The sequence below is a fragment of the Pezoporus wallicus genome, unplaced genomic scaffold, assembly GCF_028554395.1.
Source record: "Pezoporus wallicus isolate ANWC-B61680 ecotype Strahan unplaced genomic scaffold, APGP_CSIRO_Pwel_v1 contig_8057, whole genome shotgun sequence".
In the NCBI taxonomy this organism is placed as follows: Eukaryota; Metazoa; Chordata; class Aves; order Psittaciformes; family Psittacidae; genus Pezoporus; species Pezoporus wallicus.
In genome coordinates, this window is record NW_026637044.1 from 669,420 (window position 1) to 690,629 (window position 21,210).

General features: G+C 57.0%; 1 protein-coding gene and 1 long non-coding RNA gene across 4 annotated transcripts; one reads left to right on the forward strand and one right to left on the reverse strand.

The window, feature by feature from the left end:
* The first annotated feature begins 4,524 nt into the window (after nt 1-4,524).
* On the forward strand, nt 4,525-12,448 carry CSPG5 (chondroitin sulfate proteoglycan 5). 2 transcript variants are annotated; one of them, XM_057402843.1, is made up of 5 exons: nt 4,525-4,818; nt 6,391-7,639; nt 8,759-8,947; nt 9,728-9,800; nt 11,876-12,448. In XM_057402843.1, the coding sequence occupies exons 1-5, from the start codon at nt 4,755-4,757 to the stop codon at nt 12,041-12,043; spliced, it is 1,743 nt and encodes a 580-aa protein (XP_057258826.1). In that variant the 5' UTR covers nt 4,525-4,754; the 3' UTR covers nt 12,044-12,448. The 2 variants fall into 2 exon arrangements, with proteins under 2 accessions (XP_057258826.1, XP_057258827.1); XM_057402844.1 differs by lacking the exon at nt 11,876-12,448 and adding an exon at nt 10,343-11,282.
* On the reverse strand, nt 12,423-16,377 carry LOC130595817 (uncharacterized). Of its 2 annotated transcripts, none has more exons than XR_008971400.1 (3): nt 14,728-16,377; nt 13,935-14,028; nt 12,423-13,139 (listed from the first exon to the last, which is right to left on the reverse strand). It is a non-coding gene; the product is annotated as an uncharacterized LOC130595817 (long non-coding RNA). The 2 variants fall into 2 exon arrangements; XR_008971399.1 differs by having other exon boundaries at nt 13,858-14,028.
* Nucleotides 16,378-21,210: the final 4,833 nt, after the last annotated feature.

Genomic DNA, 21,210 nt, shown 5'->3' on the forward strand with positions numbered 1-21,210 from the left:
GCAGTCTTTCTGGTTTTCCATTCCACATTAAAGTTCTCCCACCTTCTCTCTCTGCAGCTGTAGAGGAACAAGGCTCGAAAATGGCCGTTGCAGGGAGAGAATGTGCTGGGGGCTCTGCCCTTCCAGCTGTGGCTGCTTGGCTGATGTGGCTCTGTCTCTGTGACACGGAATCTCTTGAATCAAACATGCCAGCTCCCTGTGCAGGTCAAGGAGTTTGTCTTTCGATACCAGCTGCAGCACCGCAGGGCGCACAGAGGTGGTGGATCCATGTGTGTCTGCCTGATGCTGCCAGCATCCTTCCCCAAGCTGCTCGTGCAATCCTAAACATAGCTCCTCTTCTGAGGACTCTGAATTAGAGCAATTTTCAGATCATCGCGGTGTCGGGAGCAGTTTGGGGTGTGACTGATGTGTGGTGGGTGAGTTTGTTCCCTGCTTCAGGCTGAAGGCAGCGGGGGAGCTGGGCCTGCAGGAGCACAGGGGATGCTGAAGGTTCGGTTTAAGTCTCACAGCTGCAGCAGCCGGCGGCTTCCTCCAGCTCTCGGTGTCGCATCAGCGCTCGTCACCTTGGAGCCGTGTCCTGGGAGGTGCCAGCCCCAATCAAGGGCAAAGCTGTCCCACTACAGCCCCGCCTGCCTGGGCTGAGATTGACCTTGGGCTCAGGCTCACCGTGGAGGATGCTTTGAGAGAGGAAACAGCTCGTGTGTCCAGGGTGAGCAGTGCCTGAGCTGGGGCAGGAACCACCAGCCTCAGTCCTGTCTGTTCAGTTCAACATTTCCTGAAGTTGTGATTTCTTTGTGCCTTTCCAATACTTGTTACTTTAAAGAAAATCCGGAAAAGGGTGGTTTGAATGTCTCCCATACCTGGATGAGGATGGAGGATTTCAGGCAGCAGCCTGGGGAGAGATAATGGGGGAAAGAAAAGCTGGTGAAGAAGTGCTGGCCAAAGCCTATCCTGCCCCCACCATCGACCCCTGTTATCCTGCCTGGGTTCTGGTCGATGGGGACAATGACATATGGGACAAAGCTGATTCCCCCTGTTCAGCCGATGCAAAGGAGCTCAGTCTGTGCCTCCTCCAGCCTGCCTGTGTGTCCCCGTGGGGTCCCTGACCGTAATCAGACCTGTCATCTGCACCCAGCTGGGTGCTGGAGCAGATCCCTTGACTGGAGGAATGTGCTGGTGTGTGGCTGGCCCATGGCTGCCAGTGCACTCTGGGAGCTGCCCATCAGGATGAGCTGGGATGCAGGGCTGAGCCGAGTGCTCCCCACGGTGCAGGCAGCATGAAGCAGAGCAGGGCTGGGGGGGGGGGGCAAAGCCCCTCCATGGGTTTTTGGGGACCACAGTATAGTGCAAGACTCCATGAGCAGCGCTTTGCTGGGCAGAGAAGGGATTTGGAGTGAGATCAGCTCCCAGGACAGACAGAGGGACAGAGCTCACACTGATTTGCTCTGGAAATGCCCCAGTCAGACCGTCCGTGTGGCTGTGTTTCATAATCTTTTAATTCTCCTTCAATGTTTTCAGTAACTCCCCCAGGAAAACATGCACTTGGCGGCAGCAGCCTGTGAGGAGGGAGCTGCTGCTCGGTTTCTCGTGTAAAACTGAAACAAACACAGTCACTGCCTGTCTCTGTCCTGCAGCCCCTCACCCAAGCCTCTGTTGCTGTTCCTGCCTCTGCCAAAGACAAATCTGAGACAAGTCTGTAGGAAACGTGGTGGAATCAGAATCACGAGATGGCTCTGGATCCCGTGCTGCGCTCTGCTGCCTTGTCTGCTCCTGAATTTAAGCACAGTGATGGAGCCTGATACATTAAGGCTGTGCCACGCTTCACCCACTGCATGTCCTGGGGGTGCAGGAGGCTCCAAAATTCACCCCCCAGCTGGATGATACTGGCTGGCTGGCTCGTATCATCCAGCACGTCCCTGCCTGGAGCACAGCATCCACCCTGGTCCTCCCCTCTCTGTTGCTGCAGCTGAGCTCTGCCCACAAGAGGGGGGCAAGACCCTTGGTTCCCCCTTGCCCACCTTGGTTTACTGATGGGGCCTAATACAGAGCCATGGATGGGTGCGGAGCCTGCACCAGGGGGAGGCTCTTCCCGTGTAAACATAGTCTGCATGGAAATGTGATGGGCTCCATCCTCCAGAACTGGGGGGAAACAGCCTTTAACAGAGGCTGGGGGTGCCAACATCCCCTTATCACCCATGGGATCCCGGGCAAGGTCCCTCCTCCTTGCGGCACTCAGCACACTGGGGTGATGGGACACCAGCATGGGCCGCCCCAAGGGCTGGTGCAGCCTCCGGTTATGGGGATGTCCAAGACCCAAACAGATGTGGTCCTGGGCAACTTGCTCCAGGCTTGAGCTGGGCTTGGCCCATATGGTCTCAGGGCTTCCGCCAACCCCACAAGCTTCCTGCCCCCAGGAATTACCATGGGCACTGGAACCTTCCGTGGGCTTGAGAAGCTCTTGAGCATAAACACCTTGAGCCATCGCTGCGGCGTGCTGGCACTCTTCACAGGGAAGGGTTGGGTGCAGGATGGGTGCTGCTGCCCTTCCCAGCCTCCACCTCCCTGCCCCATGTGGCTTCCTCAGCACCATCCCATCCCCAGGATCCCACCCTTGGTCTCTTGCTGTGATGGCACAGACACAGTGGGGGGACCCCCATCCCTGGGCAGCACATGGGACCCCGATGCCTCTTCCTGACCCTTTTCCCCGGCTGTCAAGGCTGTGTCCCCCCATCCATCCCAGCGGCCCCTCGGCTGGTCCCCTTGGAAACGCATCCAGGGGCGGAAGCACGGGGAATATTAAGCAGGTGCAGCCCCTTCAATCCCCCTTTGAGAGGGGACAGAGCAGCGCTTGTTCCCAGCGCAGGGAGCTTGGCCAGGCACGGCTGCTGATGCTGGGGGGAAAAGGGGACCACACTCCCCCACAGCCCAGCACCCCCAGCCCCTGCAGCACACCCCCCCCCCCCATGGCTGCCCCTCTGTGGGGGCTGGGGTGGGATGGGGTGCACAGTGGATGGGGGGAGCGTGTGTCACAGCTTAGCTGATGTAGGTCTCACACAGAGACTGGGAAGTACTGAAATGGGGTCGCCCAGGAGCACCCCCTGTTCCCCAAAGCCTGCCCCGAGCATCCTTCTGTGCCGCGGGATGCAGGAGCCGCCATGGCTGGCACATTCCTGTGCTGTGGGTGGAGTAGGACATGGGTGACCTTGGAAAGCCTCTTCCAGCCGGGAGCTCACCCCAGCCCCGTGAGGATGAGGTGGGGACGGGTGAACGGTGCAGAGGACAGCAGTGGCACAGCCACTCTCCAGTGCATGGGTCCAGGCTGACACACACACACCCCCCCTCACCGTGCAGCTCAGGGTGCCCCCCATGCGTGGGGGGTCCGGGAGGTCCCATGGGTGTACCCCCAGCTGTGCACATGCCTGGCTCTCCAGTGTGTGCTTGTCCACCCTCCTCTGCCCGCTGCCTGCCCGCAGCCCCTCTGGGCTCGCCCTGGCCCATTTTTAGGCCGGTCACGTCTGCGTGGCTTCTTTTCTGCCTGCTCCATCCGGCCGCTGTGTCGGCTCAGCCCTCCTGCACCACACCGGGCCGCGGCCTGGAGCAGCGCCCTGCCCGTACCCCCTGCCACAGCGGGTACAGCCCCCTGCCTGCACCCCGTGCCCTCACCCCTCCCTGCACCTTCAGCCCGTCATGGTGCCCACATGGAGGGAGTCATGGGTGATGGATGCACCAGTAGCATCTGGACCAGTTTGGCACTGGGAAGTGGCACCGTGGCTGTGGGGTGCCCACTTGGGGACAAGGGGGGCTTGACCTGATTTGCCTGGGGAGGGGACCCTGCCCAGCACCCAAATCTCGTGCAGTGAAGCCTCACCATGGATTTTGGTGCTGTGCCCTCACCCTGCTGCTGCTGGGAGTCCCCAGCCCAACCTGCCAGGGCTGTGCCCCCCCCCCCCCATGCAGAAGCAGTTTGGGGGGGTCGGGGGGAGGCCTGTGCTGGCTGGGAGCAAGGAGAAGCGTTTGGGAAGGGGAATGTGTGTGTGCTAATGAGGAGCCCTGTTGCTGAGGGGGAATTCGGGGCGGGAGCGGATGGTACAGTGCAGGTGTACCCCCATGCACGAGCAGTGAGAAGTGCTGGCGCTGATAGAGGTGTCCCGGTGCTGGTACAGGACTTCCCCCCCATGCAGCAGCAAATCTAGGGGGGGGGGGGGGCGGGTCAACATGGGATCCTGGTGCAGGTGGGGTTTGGGGGGAGCAGCTTGGGGGGCTCAATGGGCTGGCTGGGAGTGCTGGGGAGGTGTCCCAGTGCTGGGGCAGGGATGCCCCCCATACATCACATTTGGGGCGGTGGGGGTGTCAGTAAGGAATCCCGGTTCTTGGGGGTTGTATCCTGATGCAGGGGCAGTTTCTGGGAGGTCAGCGAGGGATCCCGGTGCAGCGGGGTCCCGGGGCAGGGATGCCCCCTCCGTGCGGGAGCAGTTGGGGGGGGGCTCAGGGAAGGGCTCCTGTTGCGGGGGGTGCAGGGATGTTTCCCCCGGGACGCCGGGAAGGTTCCGTTGCCTCGTCCCAGTGCTGCCGGCGGCATCCCCGGTCCCGCGGGCGGAGCCGGCGGCTCCCGCCCGCCCTCTCCCGCCTCCCCCGGCCCCCCCGGCTCGGCGCGGCGCGGAGCGGCGGGAGGCGCGGAGCGGGGCGCGGGGCGCGGGCGGAGCCGCTGCCGGTGCCGGCCCCGGTGGCGGAGCCGCGGGTCCCTCCATGCCGCCATGGCCCCCGCCCGGCCCCGCACCGCCCGGGCCCTGGCCCTGCTGCTGGCGATCGGCGCCCTCGGTACGTACCGAGCATGGGGATGGGGATGGGAGGGGGCACGGGGGGGCTGCGCCCCGGCATGGGGCCGGATCTTGCACCGGGGACCGGGGGGGTCGGGTCCGACGCCCAGGGGCTTGTCACCTGTAGGAGGGCGGGGGGGGGGGGGGCGGGTCCCAGGCGGCAGCGGGGGTTCCGCGGTCCCGGGCGGGGGCTGCATTCCTCTGCAGGGAAGGGGGGGGTGTCCCCTTGCCGGGGCTCTGTCCCCTTGCAGGGGCTGGATCCCCTTGTCAGGGGGGGGGGGGGGCTTGATACGGCGGGAGGGGCTGGATCCCCTTGGATGTGTGGGGTGCATCTGCAGGAGCCAGGGAAGGGCTGCATCCTCTTGCCGGGGGCTGGATACCTTTCGGGAGGGCTGGATCTCCCCGTAATGGGGCCGGGTACTCTTGTAGCGGCGGGCTTGATTCTGTTGGAGGGGCTGGATCCCCTTGTATGTATGGGGTGCATCCGCAGGAGCCAGAGGAGGGACTGGCTCCCCTTGCAGGGGTTGGATCCCCTTGCGATTTATGGAGTGCACTTGCAGGAACCAGAGAGGGCTGGATCCCCTTCTCAGGGGACTAGATTCCATTGCGGGGATAGGGGGGAGCTGGATCCCTCTCTAGAGAGCTGGATCCCCTTGCAGTTGGATTGATCCTGCTGCAGGGGCCGGATCCCGTTGAAGGGGCTGGATCCGGTTGTGGGTACTTGCAGGAACCAGAGGAGGCATGGTTCCCTTTGCAGGAGGGGCTGGATCCTTTTGCAGGGGCTTGATCCCGTTAGGGGAAGAGGGGGGAGCTGGATCTTGCTGTATACATGGGATGCATGTGCAGGAACCAGAGAGGGCTGGATCCCTTGTGAGGAGGCTGGATTTCATTGCCGGGGGGGGCTAGATCCTGTTGCAGGGTCTGGATCCCGTTTAGAGGTGGATAGATCCCATTGTGTGTAGTGGGTGCCTATGCAGGAACCAGAGGAAGGGTGGACCTATTTGGGAGGATCGGGGGATGGAGGGGTGGATCCCGTTGCAGGGAGCTGGATTCCCTTTTATATGTATGGGGTGCACTTACAGGAACCGAAGGACGGCTGGATCCCTTGTAGGGGGCTGGATTGCATTGCAGGGGGAGCAAGATCCTGTTGCAGGGGGCAGGATCCCATTGTGGGGGGGCTGGATCCCACGATGCGCGCGGGGTGTGCATGTGCACATGCAGGAAGTAGAGGAGGGGCTGGATCCCCTTGCAGGGCAGCTGGGGGGTCTGGACCGGGGGCAGCTTGGCTTGGAGGTGGGGCTGTGTCATGGTGGGGGATGTCACAGAGTTTGGGGATGATGAATGGGACTGTCATGGGTACGGGGGGACACACAGCGCTGGGGGCTTCTGCAGGGTTTGTCCCTTTGGTCCCCAAGAGAGGCTGTAAAAGACTCGGGTGCAACCCCCCCCCCCCCCAAAAGATGCCTTGTCGTGGTGCGGGGGGGTTGAGGTCGAGCAGGCGGGGACACAACGCGCCCCGCCAGGGGTGTGGGGGGCACCTCTGACACCTCTTCCTCTCCTTGTCCCCCTCCAGCATCTGAGTGGCCCCCCCAAAACGCCAGCGAGGCCGAGGGGCGAGGCTCGCGGTGGGACCCGGTGAGCGGAGACCCCCTGGGGGGGCCCAGCAACAGCTCCAGCGCCGGGGGGGCCGCGGCGGGGCCCCAGCTGGAGCCCCCCGGGGTGGGCGCAGCAGCCACCACGGACGCGGCGGCGGTGCCGGAGGGGTGCGCGGGGTGCGCGGGCGAGGGTGACGCCAGCGCCTTGCCCCCCAGGACCGGCCCGGCGGAGGACGGCCAGGCCGCGGTCACCTGGCCCGGGGACGGGGCCGCGGTGGCGCTCGGCAGCCCCGAGGAGGCGGGGAGCGGTGAGAGGCCCACGCAGGCCTCCCTGCGCAGCCCCGCGGGGCTCGGGGGTCTCACGGCCGCCCCGCCGAGCCCCCCCGGCCCGCAGCTCGCCACCGACTCGGCTGAGTCCGACCTGCTGCTGGTGGCCGCGGGCTCGGCCGCGCCGCGGATCCCGGTGCCCGGTGAGCCCAGCCCCGTGCCGGCAGCCACGGGGGACTCGGGGCGTCCCCCGGAGATCCGGGAGGCCGCATCCAGCCCGGCCCCGGCGCAGGGGGCTCGAGGCTGGACGGATCTGACCTGGCTGCAGGAGCCCGGCACCACCACCCCGCCCCCGGCCGAGCCGCCCGCCGACCGGACGGCCTCGGAGATCATCGACGTCGACTACTACGACCTGTTTGAAGGGGGCGAGGGACTGGGGGGCTTCCCCGGGGGTGGCCGGGGGGCGGCAGGCTCGGCACGGCAGCGGGAGCAGGATGGGGCAGCCACGCCATGGGCCCTCCATGAGCTCTATGACGACTTCACACCCTTCGACGAAGCTGATTTCTACCGAACCACCTCCTTCTATGCCGACGGGGATGAGGAGGATGAGCTGGGGGAGGATGAGGAGGAAGAGGATGAGGAGGAAGACGGGGGGCTGGAGGACGAGAATGGATACCGGCCACCCGCTTCAGCTGTACCCGGTGCCCAGCCGGTGCCACGGGACCCCCGACCCAACGGCCACCGCGACATGGCCCCACCACAGCCCTCCGGTGTCGTGGGGGGTAGCCCCACGGCGTGGCCACGGCCTGGGGAGCGGGGCCAGCCAGAGAACGGCACCGAGTGTCGGAGCGGTTACGTGCGGCACAACAGCTCCTGCCGCTCCGTTTGCGACCTTGTCCCCAGCTACTGCCACAATGGCGGCCAGTGCTACCTGGTGGAGAGCCACGGGGCCTTCTGCCGGTAAGGGACGGGGACCCTGGGGGTCTGTGTGGGTTCTCCGTTCCCATACATCCCATTCCTGGGTTCTCCAACTCCATGCGCTCCATCCCTGAGTTTTCTGTCCCCCATGCACCCCATCCTCAGTCTCTCTATCCCCCAGTGCAACCCATTCCCGGGCTCCCCATTCCCTGTATCCTACCCTTAGCTTTCCAGCCCCCTGCACCCTATCTTTGGTTCTCCAACCCTTTGCATCTCATCCTTGGCTCTCCGTTCCTGTATATCCTATCCCGGGGCTCTCCAAGTCCAAGCATCCCATTCCTGTGCTCTCTGTCCCCCATGCACCCAATTCTCAGTCTCTCCATTCACCACTGTAGCCCATCCCTGGGCTCCCCATCCCCTGTACCTCATCCTTTGCTCTCCATCCTCACACATCCCATCCCTGGGCTTTCCACCACCCATACCCCATCCCTGGGCCCTTCAACTCCATGCACCCCATCCCTGAGCTCTCAATCCCCCATGCAACCGATCCGTAGGCTCTCCTTCTCCCTGCACCCCATGCTTGGCCTCTCCATCCCCATATATCCCATCCCCAGAGTCTCCATTTCCATGCACCTATTCCCACTCTCTCCATCACCCTGCACCCTGTTCCCAGGCTCTGTCCCTGTACACCCCCATCCAGGTCCCTCTGCCCCTGCAGCCCCATTCCCCTGGGACACAGAGGGGCTTTCCCTGCCTCCCGAGTGGCGACTGGGCAGGAATTAGGTCAGGGCCATGCAGGCTCCGGGGCTGCCGCGCTAATCGTCCCTGGCAGATTGCACCCAGGGAGGGCCGATGCCGGCTGTGCTGCACGGCTCAGCACGTGTCGTGTGGCTGGCACCGAGCCCGCCTGCATGGGGGGGACACGGGTGTCCCCAACTGCCCCCACTGGGCAGTTGCTGGGGCTGAGCAGGGCTGGGAAACACGGGTGTGGGAGACGAGCATCACCCTGCACAGACCCCAAGGGGTCACACTCCTCAGGGACCTGTTAACCTCACCCCCCCATCAGATGCCCATAATCTCCCCCATTACAGATGCTGGTGTCCCCCACCATTTGGGACCCACATTTTGGGGTGGGGGTCCCCTAACCGCCTCCCCTTGCAGGTGCAACACACAGGACTACACGTGGCACAAGGGTATGCGCTGCGAGGCCATCGTCACCGATTTCCAAGTGATGTGCGTGGCCGTGGGCTCGGCCGCCCTCGTGGTGCTGTTGCTCTTCATGCTCACCGTCTTCTTTGCCAAGAAGCTCTACCTGCTCAAGACGGAGAACAGCAAACTGCGCAAGACCAAGTGAGTGCCATAGGGACAGCCTGGCACCCCTAAAACTGTCCCAAACCACTGGGGGTGGCACCCTGATAGCTGCAACAGTTTCTGTGGGCTCAGCATCCTGGCTAGATGCGGTCCCATCCCCGTGTCTGTGGGACCCCCTGTGCTGACGGGGACAAGGTGACGGTGGGTGGCAAAGCTGGAAGCTGCCCTGCGGGGACATGGCTTGTGGCTATTGCTCCGTGTTTAATCCTTTAAAGCTGCTCCCGACTGGCACCAGTTAATCTGGTTCACTGGGAGCTGGGGCCACCGGCTGGGCTCACTACACTGCCTGGGGGCCACTGGAGATGGTCCCCACTGTGTCCCTGGGGACAGGGCTGGGGGGTGGGTGACAGGGCTGGCATGGGTGGAGGTTTGGGTCATTTCCCACCCACCTCCCTGGAGCCAGGGAGGAGAAGGCCCTGCCCGCCTGGGTCCCTAATGAGCTGTTAATTAGTGTTTGGAAGAGCCAAGTGTAATTAGCAGCAAAGCTCCCTGCCAGCCTATGGGTCTCCTTCTCAGGCCCTGGGACCATGTGGCTCCTGCCTGCCCTGGGCTGCCCTCACTGCTTCCCTGCCTAGGCCTGCCTGCACCTTCCCAGAGCTGGGGGCATTTAGCCCCAAACCTCTATTCCTGGGGACATTTAGCCCGCAGACTTCCAGTGCTGGGAGCATTTATCTCCCCCAACACCATGTTCACCCCGGAACACTGGGGCATGGGGGGCGCTTGGCATCTCACCATTGTGCTCTCCTCTCCCCACGTTAGATACCGCACCCCGTCCGAGCTGCACAACGACAACTTCTCCCTCTCCACCATCGCCGAGGGCTCCCACCCAAATGTAAGGAGGCTTCTTGGCACCGTCCCCTCCTACCCTTGTCCATCTGCCCAGTAATGTCTTGTCTGCCCCCTCCATCCATGGTCCTGGCACTTCCTGGGTGATGGCATCACCACCGGATCCCTCTGTACCCTCCTGTCCCTGTCCTGCCATGGCCACCACTCCATCCCTTCACTTTCAGGTCGTGCAGTGCCACGTCCTGCCCCAAATACCCAAACCGGCCCCAAGCCAGGCTGGGGGTCGCTGTCATCCCACTGTCCCCCTGCCCCATCCCCTTCCCTCCAAGTTCCTGGTGGCTTTGGCTCTGTGTGTGGGGTGGCTTGTGCTGGCGTTTTCAGGGAGGAGACAGCCAGTGCGATATGGCTCTGTCAGACCATGCTCCCTGGCTGTGCCATCGCTGGGGCAGGGCTGGCAGATGACAGCCAGCAGCGGTGGGTGATGCCAGAGGATGGAACACTCTGGGATGCTGCTGGCTTGGTCAGGATGCAGCTGCCGGCATCCCCCAGGGCTGCCCTTCCAACCTCCTGTCTTTCGAATTGGAACAGAGAGAAGCGAAGGGCTTTGCCGAGCGGGAGCCGGAGGAGGAGCATAGGTCCCTCTAGCCTTTGTCTTAGCCCACCCACCGCCAGTTCTCCCTGTCTTTCGACTGCCTTTAGCAGCCATAGCGTCTGCCACTGGCCATCCTGGCAGGAGGCTCCCGGAGCTGGCTCACTCCCTGCTGCAGAGAGGATGAACCTCGGGATGCATTCAGTGCCACTCCACAACATCTCACTGGGCTCTGACCCATCCCTTGTCCCCTCCAGGATGTGGAGGGCTTGGTCCTGCAGTGGCACACGCACCTGGGATGCAGCACACTGAGGATGTGGAGGGGACAGCGGGGTCGACACCCTGGGAAAGAGGTTTTTGGGGACATGAAGTGCAACCCCTCTGCTGGGCAATGGAGCTTAGTGCTCATCCCATGGGATTTGTCCTGGCACCAATGGCACAAGCCTCGGACTGACTGAGCACCTCTCATAGCGTCACTGCATAGAAGGTGGTGGTTTCCATCCTCATATGACCATGGCTGCATGACACTGGCCCTTGGGTATCTCCATCCGTCCGCCACTTGCAGAGCAACACTGGGAGCACCGTAACCACTACAATGCCAGTAGGTGCCTCACCACCATGGCTCATCCTGTCCTCACAGCCCACCATGCCATAGCTCATCCCACCCCACCAGCACCAACAGTGACGCCAGGACTGTCCAGGAACAGACATTATCAAACACCACTGGAGTTTGGCCCCGGCACCAGCAGTGTGGCTCTCCCGATGGATGTGGGACAAGCTCTGGGCACAGCCCAGCCGTGGGGGAAGATGCTTCCAGCAGCTGTGTGGGGACATCAGGAAGAGGTGTCCATTGGGAAGAGGTGGATCTGGCCAGTGGCATGGTGGGGACAGCTGTACATTAACTGCAATAAATCCAACCCCTTGGGCCTCCTGCCAAGCGCCGCTTGCTCAGGGAGTTACTGATTCTGGGGATGATGAGATGAGCTAGGCTTGAAATGGGAAGAGAAACTGGGTGGTGGAGGTGGCTTGGAAAGGTGATGGGTAGGATGGCTCTTGTGGCCAGCATGGCTCTTGAGTGGCTTTGGGTGCTGGAGGCACCCCATGGTGGGGAATCTGTGGTGGGGATTGGCAGCGAGTCACCAGTGTTTAAGGCCAGGTTGGATGGGGCTTGGAACAACCTGGTCTAGTGGAAGGTGTCCCTGCCCGTGGCAGGAGGTCGGAACTGGATGAGCTTTAAGGTCCCTTCCAACCCCAAACCAGTCTGATTCTATCATTCTATGACCCTCTCCCCCCATGCTGTGAGCTCTATGCTCCTCATGTACTGAGATATGCATTTCATGGGGGGACATTTTGAGTCACCCTTGGGCAACCCTGCCTGCTGCCAGGGACTGCCTGCAAGGAAACAAAGCCCCAGCTGGGATGCCAGTGGGGACACCAGTGCCTTCACCCAGTTCTCATTGCCAGACACCCTCCATTGCAGCAGTGTCCCCCATGTCATGATCATCTCTTGACCCCCCCATCTCTCCTGGCAGGATGACCCCAGTGCTCCCCACAAGCTGCAGGACTCCCTGAAGTCCTGCCTGAAGGACGAGGAGCCATTTAACATCCACAACTCGATGTCGCCCAAGCACGACGGCAGCAGCAGCAAAGGGGAGCAGGACAGCAGCGAGCTCAACTGCCTGCAGAACAACCTGACGTGAGCAGGGCAGGAGAAGGAGAAGGCGAGAGCAGGAGCCAGCCCTCCCGTCCCCTGCTGTACACGTCTCCTGCCTCCTCCCTGTCTGGTATCTCCCGTCTGGTATCATTTTCCCGCTCCGTGGCATGCTTTGATGTGTTTTGTACAGAGGAAAACAGAAATTAATTAATAATAATAATAACAAAGCCAAAGGCCGCACATGGCCTTTGGCCGCGTCGTGGGGGTGTTTGGTTCGTGCTCCGTGTATCTCGCTTGGGTTAGTTCAGCGCTGTGATTTCTAAACCTTTGCTGTCCTGCAACTGACTTTTTTTGTACTTTGCCCCACTTTTTTTGAAATACAAGTAAAAACAACAACAAAAAAAAAAAAAAAGGGAAGGAAGATCTTGAAATAAACCATTTTTTTTTTAAAGTTAAGCCTCTCGCCAGTGATCTCCTGACACAGAGACCGCATCTCCTCACTCCCTGCTTCCCAAGGGTCCCATCTGAGCATCACCCAGGGAGAATGGCGTGTGCCTGGTCCCCCCTCCTTGACCTTCCCAGCTTTGCTGGGCTAGGTGCGCAATGCATCCCACCAGAGCGGGATCCCTGTGGGTTGTTGCCATCCCAGACACGCTTGGGGACCCCCTGGGATGTTTGACGGATGTGCCTGGGCTGCTCCCTGCTCACAGGGGCTGCTCCATCCCCATCCCAATCATGGGATGGGTGCACAGGGGGTGAAGCTGTCACTGGCACCATCCTCACAGCCGCCTCCTTGCAATGGAGCAGCTCAGGATGTCAGTGGGATTTTGAGCTCTGCAGCCAAAACACCCCAAGGTTGTCACCTCCCCAGCTCCTTGTTCCCATCTGCTCAGAGAAGAAACTGGCGCTGCTGTCCCAGCAGCTTTGGCAATGTTGGCTTTGCTTCTGCTGGTGTAAATGAGAAGCAGCCCCGTGCCCTCATTGCCTTCACCCTGCCCTGGGACTGAGTGTGGAGGGGGGTCTCTGCCCAGGGCACCCCACCCTCCCACTGCCCTCCCCTCCGGCTGCGGCTCCGTCTCACTTGCCACAAGAGCCAATTTCTTCCGGAGATGGATTCAACCACAAGCCAAAACCCACAGCTCCTCGGGAGAGAGGAAATGAAGCAATTAATCAACATACAATATTAAGCGTGGCACACGTTAGGGATGCAGCCAACGATCTCCCTGGGGCAGGTAGGAGCTAAAGCCGCAGCTCAGCATGTTTTAGTTGCCTTCTGTGGGCTGCTAAATGATTAATTTTCAGCTCATTCAGGGACATTAAAAACTGAGGGGTGGTGGTGGGAGCCAGCGAATGATCCTGGGGGTCACGCAAAGTGGAGCAAGTGGCTGACCAGCACCACTGGGGCTATGCTTTTTGCCATTCTCCTTCCAGCATGGAACTGTATGACAGGTAAATCCATGGATAAAGCACCTGGGCAGCACAGACACAGCAGCAAAAGATGGCTGGAGCCAAGCCTGAGCGGAGAGTGATGCATTGGGGAGCAGGAGCTCTGCTGAGTGGAGGGGAGACACTGATGCCCAAGGAAGCTTCATGGAAAAGAAGGCAGTCCTGGCACGGGCAGAAGCTGAGCTTCCTATGGGCCTGAGCGGGATGGGAAGGGGGCTGGAGTGGGATGAGGGTTGCTGTGACAGGAGGGAGAGGACCCATGCTTGTGTATCAAGAATGAGGGGAGTAGAAATGTTTATGGCCATGTGTAAGGAAGGGGATGTTGGAAGGAATTGGGAAAGACATGAGGTTGTGGGTGAGAAATACCTGTGGGGAAGAGGAGGGAAGGGGCACTGTGGGGATAGGGGAGGCCACCTTGCTTCTCCAGCTGCCCTTGAAGGGAGTCGGTGGAACCAAATACAGGGAAACAGCAGCCAAAGAGTGAGACCAACCGGCAAACGTGTGGCTGCATGGTGGGCTCTGGAAATCATCTCCTCCTGGCTGGGATCCTTCCTCATGGTGGTTGTGGGTCCAGCAGGATGCTGTCTGGGGAGAGAAGAAATTCTTTGCAGGGAAGAAGCAGTCAGCATAATGCTGCTCCCTTGATCAGACAGAGAAACCTCATCCCTGTTTTGCTGTCCAGAAGTAGGCAGGTCTCCTGCCTGGAGATGGGATCACCCCTTTGGATAATTTGGAGGGACTGCTCTTTCTTCTGCTTGGAGGTGAGGCACAGCCCATCCATCCCAGCACAGCCCATCCATCAGGATCTGCCCTGGCTCAACACAGAGGTGCCCACCTTGGGAGTGTCCCAGATAAGCAAAGTGGCAACTGGGGGTTCCTGTCCTTGGACACTGATTTTTCATCCTTCCAGATGAGCCCAGCACATGGCTGATGTGTAGTGGGCAGTAGGGGACAGCATCTCCACAAAGCTGCGGTGGTAACTCCTCAGGGATAACCCCTTGTTTAAGAGCAGGAACAGGTGGAACCAAGGAATCAAGGAGAGGGGTACTACCCCTCAGTAGTCTCATCTGCAGCTACTCACCCATACAAGCTGCAGGGACTGATGCGGATTGAGGGCAAAATCAGGTCACAAGGATTTAAGCAGGTCTAAGGATGCTCCTGGTCAAAACACACACATTAAAAGAGCAGAGGGTGTTTATTCCCCCTGTCCCCCTGCTACAGGGTAGCAGTCTGACTCCCGTAATTCCCCTCCTTGCTGTTCCCCCTGTTTCGGACCCTACTCACCTACCCGGTGCGCTCCTGCTTCCTGCATGAAGACACAGCTTCTGTCCCCCATCTCACTCCAGCTGCCCATGAACCCCAGAGCCCCTTCTCGCCCTGGGGCCAGCATTCCTTGCTGTGCCTCTGTTTCCCCCCCTGGGTGACAGCATGTTCCCAGCCCTCAGGCTCTCCTCCTGCTCCGGCTTTGCCAGAGCACTGAGGGAAGGAGGAGCATGTTTTGCACACGCGGGTGCATTGGGGTTACCAGAGGGGCCAGGCTCCCTGTCAGCACATCGTCTGACACAGAGAGAGCAGAAGGGACAGCAAAGTGCATCCGCTCTGTGCCATGTGCCAGTCACCAGAGCTGATTTCCTGGGCCCTGGGGTGGAATTTGCTTCCCAGCCAGCCAAGCAACACATGGTATTTTAATCAAAGGCCTAATCACTGTGAAACGGTGGGGCTGCAGACCGCTATTAAATTTAAATGCTTGGTTAGTTTGCAGGGAGGGGAGGCGGCCTTTTGTGGCTGGGCAAGGGCTGGCACAGGATGCGGGGTGCAAAGGGATGGGAATTGGCGGCGGCACCGGGTCTGTCCTCCTCGCTCGGTCATCCTCTTTTCTCTTGCAGACACATAACAGGATTAGAGCCACAACCCCAAGACAAGGCGCCTTTCTTCCTCTTGATGAGCTCCGGCTGCCTGGAACAAAACAGCCAGAGTCTCAGTGCACCGGTCGAGCCCTGGCCGGCAGAGAGAAGGAAGGAGAAGGGGTCAGAACGGCAGCTCTGTGGTCCTGGCAGGCTGTGTGCACCCCAAGCGGTCTCAACACCCCTGGTGCAGGATGCTGCTTCTCTGGGACCCGTTCTTCCCATTCCCAAACGTGTGGGTTTGGCTGTCCTTCCCTGAGCAGCTGGGAGCTTTCCCTGGGAGCAGGAGCTGGAGGTTTGTCTCATACCTGGAGCTAGTGAGGTGGGATCGCTGTGCCCATGTCCCCTCCAGCACCATCTCTTTGCTGGCTTGGGTTTATACACACCAAGCAGCTGGGCTGCCTCCTGGCTTGTAGGACCTTTTACCTGGTGTTTGCATAGCTAGACAGCATCATGAGTATTCTGTGATGGGAAACAGCAATTACTCCATTATTCTCATTGTAACAGGGAGTGAATCCAGTACTAAACTGCCCCTGTGCTGGATTTAAAGAGAGGAGAAAAGCAAAATCCTCTTAGCTTCATAAACTGTGAAATGCTCAGTGTGGGAAAGAACAGCTGGGCATGCGTTTGCTGACACTGGGAAAGCTCTGGGGATGGCTTTAGCCATGGCAGGCCCTGTTTGTCACTGCTTTGTGCCACGCTGGCCAGCAGAGACATTGGGTTAACTGGTTCTGCTGAGAGAGGAAGAGAGTAGGGCACAGCCATCGACTGAAGACTGAATTGAAACTTAAAGGCAGGAGGCAAATTGGCCAAGACCGAGTGTGGGGTGACCGAGCTCACAAGCCTCATGAAGGGACGTGGAAGAAAAGGGAAATAAAGAGAAAGGACCCTGAGGCACTTGGAGAATGGGTAAGTAAGATCTCATGGGAGGCACATTTAAAGGTGAAAGGAGCCGAGGAAACCGGCGGTCCTTCAAAGCAATGGTGCAAACAACACACATACAAGCCAACCCAGTAGGAAATGTAGTAGGAACCAGCTTGGCTCTGTCACAAGCTCTTCACTGACCTCAGGCTCAAGAGAAAAAAAATAACATTTATAGAAAGTGGGAACTAGGTCAAATTACTAAGGACAGTTGTAAGAGAAGCATAAGCATGTGGGGAAACATCAGAGAGGCCAAAGCACAAATTGAGATGGAAATAGTGAGCATCATTCTTCAAGTGGAAGAAGAAAAGACTACAGGATGAGAATGAGCAAGGGAGTGTTGGTGCAGACCCTGAGAAGAAGGATGGCTGCTGACAGAGGCTGAGAACTCAAGGGTTTCACTGTTTATTTTTTTTCTGAAGCCAGTCTTTAAAAATATCAACTGCAAGCAGCTGCCTACCACAATGAGCAAGATTTTGTGCTCTCCACTGGGAGAGTGTTAACTGCAATAAATAGCGTTCCCAGACTGGGTAGGTGTTTTCTGAACTTCATCCTATGGTACTTAGAAAACCAGTTAAAGCCACCTCAGACCTATCAGGTAGCACAAGGGATGGATAAGGTTTTACAAGCCCAGCTCCAGTTTGGGGCATGCCACTTCAGGGAAGATGCAGCCCACAGGAGAAGGTGCAGGGGGGCAAGACGAGAGATCCAGAAAAGACAGCCTCTATGGGGTAAACAGTGTAGAGAACTGATGACTAAGGGAGCCATGAGAACAGTCTCAAAAGGTGTAAGGGCTTCTTCAAAAAGGCTGGGAAGAACCAAGGTCTGTGGTGGAATGCCAGGAGATGCCCCAAAATAGGGTGAATGTCAAATGATGAACTTCATTTGCCAGAAAAGATAGTTTGGAGAGACATGAGGAAGTATTTCCTACCTGTGATGAGAAAGAACCACAGGACAGACTGCAGGGGAGGATGGGCAGCTCTCCTTGTAGAGGTCACCAAGAGCAGATCAGATCCATCTCAGGCTGACAAGAACTGCTGATTCTGACATGGTAAGGCGCTGGGAGTGCTGATCCCCTGCATCCCACTCAGCTCTGGTTTCTGCCATTCTGTGTCTTCCAGTGTACCACTTCTTTGCACAGACAGAGGTGGGGCAGAAGGGTAAGCCAAGTCTGGCTTTTTGCTTCTGCCATGCCCCAATATTGTTGATTCAGGAATATTGCTTAGATCTACATATACAATTTGCATATATTAAATGGATTAGAAGTCATTCTGCACAAGCACCTGGGAATCTTGGTCTTCAATGAAGCTCGCCCTTTGCTGGGTGCTACAAAAAGGAAGCATAAAAATATGGTTCTTGCTTTAGAGTACTCAGGATTTAACTGCAAGGCAAGAGACAGCAGATGGAGACAATCTGTTGGGTAGATGAGTACAAAGAAACAGTGAGACAATACTGGCTGGCATGGCAGACAGTGGGGCTTAGCACAAGATGAGCCAAACTTGCTGGGGTTTTGTGCAGATGCTGGAAAAGAGGAGATTTCAGGAAGGATTTGGGAGAAGATACGGAAATTCTTGCATAGCTTTAGGGCTCTATCTTCTGCATGGTGACTCAGGCCAAGGATACAGATGTGGGGAGAAGTGGATCTTTGAAGCTGTCTGTATCATCCTCAGGCTGTTGAGAGGATGTTGTATGTGAGATATAGGAGAGGGTAGGAAAAAAGGAGCTGCTGGAGAGTGCTGAGTGAGAGTTGGGTGGATGAGAAGGAAGAATTGCAAAGGGCTTATCAGAGAGGCAAGAAGAAAAAGAGGATGGGGCAAAATGAGGCACAGATAAGAAGTGTGAAGGATGAGGAGGTCATGGTGGATTGAAAGGGCAGAGGATCTGGCGGATAGCAGTGTCTTTAGTGAGCCCAACAACTTGCATCTGGGAGAGGAGGACAGCATTTTCTCTGCGTGCCTTCATCCCATTTTGCTTGCAACCATCCTCAGGATCCCAACAGTTCCCCTCTGAGATGACTTTGCCGCCACATCCCTGCTGCTTTCAGCATGTTTCCCAGGGATTTTTCAGTCTCTGCTGGAAAAGGCCTGGAGACCCCTCACGGAGAGCCAGCAGGCATTTTGCTTCAAAATGGTAAAAGGAATTTTAAAGGTGACCTGAGAATCGAATCAAAAATCCTCTTCTTCTTTTTTTTTTTAACTTGCTTTATGAATGCAATAAATTACTCTTCACAGCCACAGACAATCAGCAAACAAAGCATGGTTAAATGCAGCAAAGTATGCTTACATTTGACATTAGCAGCCAGTGTATAAAGTGGGGGTAATGAGGTGCCGGAAAGAAATGCCAGGAGAGGATGCAGAGTCACTGTCTCTGAGGGTTTCTAAGAACAGGTTGGACAAACAGCTGTCAAGAAAGGTTTCAGTCAAGCTGATTCTGCCTGGCGGCAGGTGTTGCTCTATCTACACGACCTCTCCAGGTCCCTCCAGTCTTATGCTCAGTGATCCTGCGATGCTTCTGCTCCTTTTCTCATCAAAAATGTCAGGCCTGCTCTTCCATCCCTCAGCCAGAGCTGCTGCCTCTGCCTCTATAGAACAGGTTTATGAGCTTTGTCTTCTGTTCACTGGGGCTGACAGAATGGTAATTCGTAATAGTGTTCTATGTTTTTAACAGTTGCTACACACACAAGGGGATATATATGTATATACAGATACAAACAGGCAAAACATAGCATTTTAAAAGGGAAAGAATAAAAGTCATTGCCCTTTCTATCTATTTTGTCTATTTAGCTTATATTTCTTCCTTCCCAGTTGTATCAATACCCCATAAAACCTTGCAGGACAATGAATACTCAGATGTGAGACTAACTCCACCCCGAACAGTGTATCTGACTTCCTGCAACCAGGGTAAGGAGAAGGCAAAACGCACTGATGCTGTTCTGCGTTTTTCTTCTGTAGGTGTCTTTTAAAGGCAACTCAGGTGTCCCAACTGTTTTACCATGTCCTCAGGCATCAAAATTCATATTTATTTTCCCTGTCTCCTCCCTGGTGCTTTGTCCCTACAGCCCAAGCGAAACTATTCTATGACTCTATGATCTGTGGCCTAGGGGAATCACAGAGTAGAGGCTTTGTAAGTACCTGTGGGATTCTGTTTCACCAGCAGCACTTTTCCCAACCGCTGCCAAACTAAAGGAGATGAGAACATGGAAGCCAGCATTTTTCTCTCCATGGTTGCTACTGGGCTATTTTACCCTCTGCTTTTCTGAGCTGGTCCCCAAGGAAGATGGTGAGGTGTGCTGGCTGGTTTAATACCTGACCCCCACATCTGGTATAATACTTGACCCTCAAGTCCAGCAGGCACAGGGGAGATCTGCTGGCTTCCAAAGGTGTGAGGAGTAGGGCCAAACACAAACACAAGAAGTGATGGCTGAATTTAGGAGCTCACCATAACCCACTTTGGTGTTTGCTGCTCATCTGCAAAGCATAGGCAAACAAAAATAAGTCAGATGTCTGCATTGCTAGCACAACCAAAATAAACCAGTTTCCCCCTAGTTTTCCTATAGAAAAGAGCACTGCTAATGGCAGAGGGGTGAGGAGTGACATTATGGCAGGGTGACATGTCCAAGTAACAGGGTGATACATCCAAGCAACAGTGACAATAGCAGGAGCCATCTCCAGAGAACAGCTCTGCCACGCTCCAGGTTCCCTTTCCCACTGACTGTCACAGGGAGGGACCCAGTGGCTTAGAAATTCTTTTCAAAGCCTGTCTCATGCATTTCTTTACAGAACTCCAGCACCTGGTTGAGCTCATCCATTATTCCTTCCAGCTGCTTTTTGCTGTGTCAAGGTCACAGCATTGAGTGGGCTGAATTTATCCCCCGAACACAAGCTGAGTTAAAGGGACAACTTGCCTGTTTCTTTTCTTACCCAGCCATTGACTCGGCCCAACATCTGCTCTCCTATTAACCTTCTCTGGCCTCAAAGCACTAATGATCTTTTATGACTCAAAGCATTACTAAAGCAGTTAGCATTCTATCAGCAACAACGGCGTTATGGGAAGACAAGAAAGCCCTCCCGCTTTGGTCTGCTCCTTTTGCTGTGGTGTAATTTGATTTGTGCATTAAAATCCAAAGGGATGGGAATATCCTGGAAAGCTCAGCAATAAGTAACGCAGGCATCTCTGTCACCAGGAAGGAATAATCAAAGGAGGTAAATCAAAGTGCCTTCTTCTTAAAAATCATTTTCCCTGCACCCCCATTGAGAAGCCAAGTGCTTTTAGTTAACTTTCCCTGTGGTGCTTTTGGGAATTACCTCAAATACTGCAAGATTAATTGTTTTGATTGATTCAGTTGGGTTTTTTTTTCCTACTCCTGGTCATGAATTGCTTTTTACCCACTGGTATGACATAGCATTGGAGCTTAATTGTAAGTAGCATTGTTACCTATGGATGCCATATGGCTACACTACGCAATACTTACAAGGTTTGCTGCATTGTAAATACTGCAAATAAGCATGAAGCAGATGGGAGGGAAGGGGCAACTGTTCTAGGGGCGAAATTCTCACTGCCTTCTCGCAGTAACAAGTCATGAAATGTGAGAAGGAGTATATTAAGAAGGACAAGAGGTGTTTTGAGAGATGCAGCTGTACTTTGCCTGTGGTTTTGGTCCCCTTCCCACTGCAAAGAGAAAAAGAGAGGATTTCACTTTTCATTTACAAGGCATTTAGGGCTCTGCTGCTCCTGAAGGAACTAGAAGAAAAGTGCTATAGAGGGAGAAATGTGACAGAGCAGACAAAAGGTGGCTTTAAAATGGCATATTTGCTAGCACACAGATGCAGCCTGATGGGGAGCTCCCAGGTAGGAACATCTCCAGGCTCTTCTCTGACTGTGAACTCCCTTTGCTGGCATCTGTGCTGCAGAACGGGGCTCTGCAGACAAACCATGGGAACTA

What these genes read in the sequence shown, in the direction of transcription:
- CSPG5 (XM_057402843.1), top strand. Translation starts at nt 4,755, where the DNA reads ATGGCCCCCGCCCGGCCCCGCACCGCCCGGGCCCTGGCCCTGCTGCTG. An exon ending in GCTGGCGATCGGCGCCCTCG is followed by an intron (nt 4,819 to 6,390) that starts GTACGTACCGAG and finishes GTCCCCCTCCAG; the next exon opens with CATCTGAGTGGCCCCCCCAA. An exon ending in AGCAAACTGCGCAAGACCAA is followed by an intron (nt 8,948 to 9,727) that starts GTGAGTGCCATA and finishes TCCCCACGTTAG; the next exon opens with ATACCGCACCCCGTCCGAGC.